This window comes from Teleopsis dalmanni, chromosome 2, assembly GCF_002237135.1.
Source record: "Teleopsis dalmanni isolate 2A chromosome 2, ASM223713v2, whole genome shotgun sequence".
Lineage (NCBI taxonomy): Eukaryota > Metazoa > Arthropoda > Insecta > Diptera > Diopsidae > Teleopsis > Teleopsis dalmanni.
Genome location: NC_051847.1, coordinates 224,600,593 through 224,608,621, shown reverse-complemented (window position 1 = coordinate 224,608,621; position 8,029 = coordinate 224,600,593). Strand labels below are relative to the sequence as shown.

The 8,029-nt window shown below is 26.5% G+C and overlaps 2 protein-coding genes across 4 annotated transcripts; one reads left to right on the top strand and one right to left on the bottom strand.

The window, feature by feature from the left end:
- Positions 1-5,301: 5,301 nt before the first annotated feature.
- Positions 5,302-5,810, bottom strand: LOC119685378 (39S ribosomal protein L55, mitochondrial-like). Its single transcript, XM_038099641.1, has 2 exons — positions 5,548-5,810; positions 5,302-5,490 (listed from the first exon to the last, which is right to left on the bottom strand). The coding sequence occupies exons 1-2, from the start codon at positions 5,725-5,727 to the stop codon at positions 5,344-5,346; spliced, it is 327 nt and encodes a 108-aa protein (XP_037955569.1). The 5' UTR covers positions 5,728-5,810; the 3' UTR covers positions 5,302-5,343.
- A 52-nt stretch (positions 5,811-5,862) lies between these two features.
- On the top strand, positions 5,863-6,975 carry LOC119685374 (ATP synthase subunit d, mitochondrial-like). 3 transcript variants are annotated; one of them, XM_038099634.1, is made up of 2 exons: positions 5,863-5,946; positions 6,325-6,975. In XM_038099634.1, the coding sequence occupies exon 2, from the start codon at positions 6,343-6,345 to the stop codon at positions 6,865-6,867; it is 525 nt and encodes a 174-aa protein (XP_037955562.1). In that variant the 5' UTR covers positions 5,863-5,946; positions 6,325-6,342; the 3' UTR covers positions 6,868-6,975. The 3 variants fall into 3 exon arrangements, with proteins under 3 accessions (XP_037955562.1, XP_037955561.1, XP_037955564.1); XM_038099633.1 differs by having other exon boundaries at positions 5,925-5,983; XM_038099636.1 differs by having other exon boundaries at positions 5,933-5,950.
- The last annotated feature ends 1,054 nt before the right edge of the window (positions 6,976-8,029 follow it).

Below are 8,029 nucleotides of genomic sequence, written 5' to 3'. Positions count from 1 at the left end.
TTTTTTATTTTAAAACACAAAATTAGATACAAAATAAAATAAGAAAAAATAAAATACGAACCCAGACGGGCCCATGAGCTGTAAAGGAATTTGAATTTTCTTCAAACTTTTTTCGTTTCTATTTTTTCTGTGCAACAAATTTCGAATGATGCCAAAGCCAAAGTCAAGACGGTCAGTCAATTTAAGTGAAATCAAAATAGAAATTAATTTTTGTATTTTTTCAATTTAATTTTTTTTCTTAATAATATTGCAACAATACAAATCAAATCAGAGTGGAAGTGGAAGTGGACGTGGACGTGGACGCGGCAATGTCGAAATTACAATGAAAATTAAAAGAAATATTCTCAATTCGTAAATTAAGAATATCTTCAAATATTTAAAAAACAGGATTCAATTGGAGCATAAAGAAAATATCATTTAATAAGTATATAATTATTTTAAAAGAAGAGGCAAGAAATACAAATACATCATTTCTATAATTCGATCTTTACACTCACAAGAAAGTGTTATTTCCTTTCCGAATCTCTACGAATCTAGCGCTATATATCCTATATTACTCCATGCATTTGTCATTCAGTCATTCAATTTCATCTGTTCTCACAATTGTTATTGTTGCTATAGCCCATCATGTATCCTTATAATCAAATACTTCAAAGAGGTAAAGAATCTTTATGGATGTTAATAGTGAAATAGATGAACAGTATAATTATTGCAAAATATATGAGATGTGTTAAAATGCGGAAAAAAGATGATTATGGAAAAATATTGTCACATTTATTGCTGTTGTAATTATAAAACGATTAACATAGACCATTCTCGTTACTCTTTTAAGAGAATATGAAGAAGTAGGAGAATAAGTAATTCTACTTTCTACTAAATATTTTACGATGAATTAGATAGGAACTGGACATGCGAGTTAAAATTAGATATAGATTAATGAGCATTAAAGTCAAATAAGCAAATGTTTATGTTCATAAATCAATTTGCAAGTTGAATTTTCTAACAAATTAAGAACAAACTAAAAAATACAAAATAAAAAACTATTTACAGGAAAGACTAATAATTATATGCTTCAATACATATTATCCTTATATCTGCTACTTTAATAACTTCGAATATACATAGCATTTTTTATTGTTTACAGATATACTACAATAAATGTAAAGAAATTTGTATCTAAGTCTAAGTAAACCTAAGCTTGAAACAGTAAAACTGTTATTCTTTTTGTAAATTCGTTAAAAAAACGAATATATTTCAAATGAGTGAATACTTTTATCTAAAAAGTTTTGTATTTATTACAAATGAAATAAGCAAAAACAGGTATATAAACAATATTTTAGCATAAAGTTTTACACTAAGATTTTTATTAAAAATGATTAAATATTAATGGATTATTTCAAATATTTATTTGACAAAATGTATATATTATAATATTTAACATTTTTTTAAATTTTATTATCATTGTTATTATTAAATTTTAAGACCTTAGAGGTGAGCTAATTATTGATCTGAATATAAAATTTTAACTTATCTAAATTTGAGGACTATTAATAAACTATTCCATAATTTTACTACCAGAAGGTATACTCTTGTTAATTATAAAAGAGAAAGGAGTTTTTATAAAACAAAAAATCTTATCGGCTGAATTAAATTTAAGAGTTAATTCGATTATTTTCATAATTATTTGAAATCATTTTTTTTTTTCATTTTTTTATATATAACATATTTGCAATAATTTTGGCAACTTGAAGTGGTATAAAAATATACCAGTTTTTTATGATATTTTTAGAACTAATTTGAACACTCAATGGCGTATTTGTTACACTTATTCGATATGTTGGCCCACAAATCTAGACTTGCTGTGCTGCAATAATCACACACACACACATAGGAAAATTGTTTTGTTAGAAGCACTGAAACTTGCTTTTGCAAAGAGTCACATACACACAAACCAGAAGACAGCATTTGCTTGCTCCAACGGCTCCAACAACAAATGTGCACTTTACCGTTGTTTTTAATAAAATCTTAGCAATATTACGGAAAATTTAAAGAATTTCCGTTGCGTTTTCACACATTCTTGTTTAATGCACATATTCAAATTAGAATTTTTATAATGCAAATACAAATAAACACACAAATGTAAACAAAGTTTTTAAGTAAGAATTTTTATTTTTGTTTTTCTTGCAGCTGCTGCTTTTGCCGCAAACACATATTCAGTTAATTCTGATCAAACCTTTTCAAAAGTTTTTGTCTTTTTTCTAAAACAAACAAAAATCGAATTGTAATTATTTATATACTAATAATAGATTTTATTTATGCTTCCTCTGCTGGCAAAATCTATTTACCCCAGCACTCCCTTCTTAACAGTATAAACAGTAAACACTTCGAATAGAAAATTCTTTAAATCTTGCAGCAACAGCAATGGCAGCAGCGGAAAAACGGAAAAGACAACAAAAGGGAGATGAAAATTGTTGTACAAGAAAAAAAACAATAAGTATAGGGAAAAACAAGAAACTGAGCGCGTCGTATTTTTCTTATTTGATGCAAAGCATTTTGCATTTTGGCACATCATTAATACAAATAAAAAGTCAATATACACAAAATCTGACAAATTTTTAGTATTTGAAAATAAAAAAAAAATAATTTTAAACGTTTATATAAACCTTAATTACATTAGTTATCCGTTATTTGTCCTTTTTTGCCCAGGCATCATTTGTAACTGTTATATTTTATGCTCATATTAAGTACGGGATTTTCAATTTTTATAAACACATTTTATTTGAATTTGAAAACATATATTTTCAAAATATTCGTTTTTCTTTTTCACATCACATGCACAAGATATATTATGTTATATTCTTTAACTTTTGTTTATATTATGTATTCCATAATCCCAAATTAAGAAAAGTCACAACACATCCGCACCGACACCAAACAACATGTACGACTGTATAAAAGCAACTGATGAGAAGTTTTTGCAGCTTGTAGCAATTGAAGTGAATAAAATGAAATGTCAAAAGTAAAAAAACAGTGTTGCCTCAGTGTTAAAAAGACACCCGTCAAAAGTAATGCAAAAACCTTTATATGGTATGAAATACACATATACTAATATTAACTGCGTATTAATTTCAATACTACATACAAGTTTAACGAATTATGTTTAAGTAATTTTTATTATTTATATTGAAACTTATCTTTATACTTATAATAATACAATGTATCAATTTCTATTCAAAATATATTTATTATATGACAACTAATCTCTATACTAACAACCATTTATATATATCATAGTAATGCATTGTGTAAGGACCACGTAAATGCACATGAAAATTACAATGCCTACAAAATACTCATTATTTAGTTTTGAACATTTACATCTAGAATTTATTTTCAGTCAAATTTGTAATTTATATCAGTCCTACATATAATAATATTTTAAAACGAGTTTATTTGACTCTAATTTGTAATAAGTCAAAATAAAATATTTTAGATACTCATATTAAACAAAAGTACATCTAATAAATGCTTGAAATAGTCCATCCAAAGAAAACTTCGTCTAAAACAAATGTTAAAAAAATGACACAATAATGACAAACACTTTTTTATAACTAAAAAGTTTTAATACCACTTTTCATATTAAAAAAAAATAATTATAATAAAAATAGTGAAATTTAGCTTCATTCTTAATCTCCAGTCTATGATTTGTTTCTAAACTATGATTTAAATTTTATTTAAAAGTCATTACTAAATGAAAAAAAGAGAGCAAAAAAGCTTAAAAACCGCCTAGTAAAAAATATAATATTTATTTATGTAATTATATGTATTAACATTTAAAAAGTACTCACAATATACAGGGACTGAAGATAACTGCTACTTTAAAAATTCTTAATGAAAAAAGCAGCAAAAAACAGTTTTTTAAACTCATATTCAAGTATATAGCTTTAATTCTAACAACTTTCATCCTTAATTTAATACATGCTTTTTATATATGAGCGTTTTAAAGTAAAACTCAAAAAATTATAATTGAATTTGTTTTATATAATAATTATTAAAATTAATAAAATCATATTTCTTTTATTTTTTTCAAGCACAAATAACTCTTAAACTTTGCTTTTTATTTTAAAACGCATAAATAACCATAATTTTTGCCTTCAAAATGTGAAGATCAAGGATAACTTTTATTTTTGAAATCAATCATGGCGTGACTGATATTTTTAAAAATGAAAACATAAAATACATTTTGATATGTAAGATAGTTATTTTTGTAGTTTCATACGAAATGTATTTAAGAATTGGAGCAGTATTACCAAAAGACTTCAATAGAAAATATTCGCAGTCACAGTCAGAAATTGAAATATCTCTCAAAACTTATGCGGAAATTATAATAAAGTAGTAAGTAAATTATAATAGTGATAGTATCATGTGCAGTTAAACTTTTGTGAATATTGAATCCAAAATATTCAAACCGAATAAATTTAAAGTTCAGAAAACGAAAAAATAATCTTACAACTTACTAAAATGCATGTGCCATAAGAGAATAGTTTAATAGAAGTTTTGGGTCAAAATTGTATCAATTAATGGTCATCATAACATTTTATAAATATGTAAATATCAAAGAGAATTAAAAAAATATATACACTTATGTACTTAATTTAAAATATATATGATAAGATTATGTAATCTTAATCTCAGCTGTCAAAGTATAATAAATAATTAAGTGATACAAGGTTGTTCTTTTTTTTCTTAGCACTGCTTCTTTTTCAACCAATTCATGATGAATTAAATATTATTAGCAGTACACTTTATATAGCTATGCCTTTTATAGAGGATCATTTTTGGGACTCATTTTAATCACCCGAATGCAGTGCAATGGTACCTTGAAAAGTGAAAGCTTACCAGAGTTACAAATGTACTTCAAAATGCGTCTACTGTACCAATACGTATAATCAGATCCTACAAAATTATTTTATCAGCTTCCAAACAACTGTTTAGTGATTTTTGGAAGTTAACCGATTGTTCGCTAATAAATTAAACAATTAACAAAATTAATATTTATACCATATAACAGTATTTTTAATTTCCTATTGTTTATATAAATACTATATATGTATACACAATATAACTATACTTTTATTTTTAACCGTCTTATGGAATATGACTTACATATTATTGTTACATTAAATATTGCATAGTATAGTTATAAATTATTTAACTATTCTTACAAACATTAACTGTGAATCTGAGCAAAAGGAACAGTTCTATACATGCAACTCAATAGCATCTTGCACAAAAAAAGCATTCATTTTAACAAAAATATTTGTATATTTAACTTGTTTAGCATTATTTTTTCTTCATATATTTCATATACTTCTTAGCATTAAAACTATCGTCAACTTCTTCAACCATTTTAACCTTCTTGCGTGGTTTGCGTGCCTCTAAACGTGCTTTCCGTGCAGCCTCAGATAGCGTACTTAAATCCAACGGCAACTAAAATTAAATAATAAAATCAATTATATGAAAAATATATATACTCTTCAAAGATACTTTAATAATTTTTCTGGGCTCATGATATCGTATAGTTATTGTGGAACCATCTGGCTGCACAACCACTGTTGGATACATGCGACTATAAACAGAGCGATGAAGACGTGTGACTGCTGCCGTTGCTGAAGATAATGAACGCAACTGATGTTGTCCAAATGTTGCTAAAGGTTGTAACAGCATTATTATAATTGTTAAATACTTAGTTTCTATTTTAACGTAAATAAGCAACAAAGAAAACAATTTATGTTAAGTAACCAAATGAAATGAAGAACAGCTGACTTAAAGCAAAAAGTGTTCGGAAACCTAATTTCATCAATTCCGTTTCGTTGACGTTTGTGTACTGAGGCAATACTGATTTTGACAGTTTTTCAATTGCTGTTTTTCGTTGCTGAAAGCAAAGTTAGTAAGGCTTGATTTTTTGTAAAGAAAATTTTGCGTAAGGTTTTTGTAAGATTAAGTTGAATTTTAATATATAAGTGAAATATGGATTTTATTATTGGAACAAAAAAAATTACATTTGCATTGAAATTGCAGACAAATCTTTCAATAAATTACACAGAATAAGACGTGAATTCAATACATTGCAAATTACATAATGGATACATGTACCGAATTGCTAATGAATGTGTTATATTTAGAATTAATTTAATTTTAAATATAAAAAAAAGTAGCAAAACTATATTTTTAATTATATTAAATAGTTTTGCAAAATCAATATATAGTCCGTCGAATGAACACTTTCATAACCTCACTTTAAATCTTTTTTAATATTTCCAGATCGACAAAGCATCAGATATGGCATCTCGTCGTGTTACTCAATCTGCTATCAATTGGGCAGCAATAGCTGAACGTGTACCAGCAAATCAAAAAACCAGCTTTGGCTCTTTCAAAGCTAAGTCCGATACATATATACGTGCTGTTTTGGCTAATCCCGAAAATCCACCAAAAATCGATTGGGCGCACTATAAACGCATTATTCCACTTCCTGGATTGGTGGACAACTTCCAAAAACAATATGAAGCTATTCAAATTCCTTATCCTAAGGATAATCTTGGTGGTCAAATAGAATCACAGATTAAAGAAACTAAAACTGAAATAGAAGCTTTCAAGAAAGGCTCTGAAACACGTATTGTTGATTATCAAAAAAAGATTAGTCACCTCAGCTCACTACTGCCATATGGCCAAATGACTATGGAAGATTATCGTGATGCATTCCCCGAATCAGCCTTAGATCCCATTAATCGTCCTACTTTCTGGCCACACAACCCAGAAGAACAATTGGATTATCAATCTAAGGAACAAGAAGGTGCAGGTCATTAAATTCGATGCAGTGTGACTTTAGAAAACATGCATAACGATGCAATATAAAATCTGATTACAAATGTGTTTACAACTTAATTGAAATTATTAAAAACTATTTCAAATTGATTTGCGTTATCTTTTTCGTTTAATATAATTAATGTAATGTCTATACTTTATATTTTAAGATAATATTTAACTTGTAAATTTACAGTGCTATTTGAATGATTAAATTTAATATTTGTAGTTCCTTAGAACACATAGGTCAATTAAATTAAAAATGCGGATATGGCAGCGCAAGAGCATAAAGAAGCATAAAGAACATTTCAAACGAAGTAATATATCTATTACGATAAGAAATTGGAGAATCACTTAAAGATTATTAAATAAAATTATAGTGGAATATGCAGTTTTCTGTTAAGATCGTCAGTCATTTGCGTCATGTCATGAATTCTACATAAACTGCATAAATCCTGATTTATAAAATCGTAGTTATGATTATGTATTCTTAATTAGTACTTCGTCCTATTATATTATTAATTATCTTGTATATGGATTTGGTACAGTGTTAATTTGACGTCTTTTCTGGATAACTTTTTCGACTGGGTATTACAATTAACAAATCTCAAATCTTATGGAACCATATGATAAATAAACTGTAAACTCTCTTAAAGATTTCATTATAATATTTATATATATATACATATATATATATATATATATATACATAAGAAAGAACAAATCATGCAACAAATAATGCCTCTACGAATAGAATAGTTTTGAAATTTAACAATTAAAAATAAAAAAAATATAATTAATTAATTAATTCAATTATTCTACAGCTGGTTTATGATTTCGTTCTAATATATAAATACAGCAAGTAAAATTGTTAATAAAAACTTTCATAGCAAGAAGTAACAAAACTCCAGCAAAAATATGCGAACATAAAAAGCCAAGTACGGCTTTGGATCAGTTGGTTAAGGTGCGCTGATTCTGAGCTTCATATTTGGAAAGACCCGAGTTCGATTCCTGGTACTTGCAGTCTCAAAAATAATTATTTACGAATAATTAAATATAAGAATTATTTCCAAGACCACTGATGAAGGGTATTTGGCAATACTCGAAACAGCTGTATGGTCAGCCAAAAATTCAATAATTTAAAATAATTTAAAAAATAAATTTT

What these genes read in the sequence shown, in the direction of transcription:
- LOC119685378 (XM_038099641.1), bottom strand. Translation starts at nt 5,727, where the DNA reads ATGCTGTTACAACCTTTAGCAACATTTGGACAACATCAGTTGCGTTCA. An exon ending in AGCCCAGAAAAATTATTAAA is followed by an intron (nt 5,491 to 5,547) that starts GTATCTTTGAAG and finishes ATTTAATTTTAG; the next exon opens with TTGCCGTTGGATTTAAGTAC.
- LOC119685374 (XM_038099634.1), top strand. Translation starts at nt 6,343, where the DNA reads ATGGCATCTCGTCGTGTTACTCAATCTGCTATCAATTGGGCAGCAATA.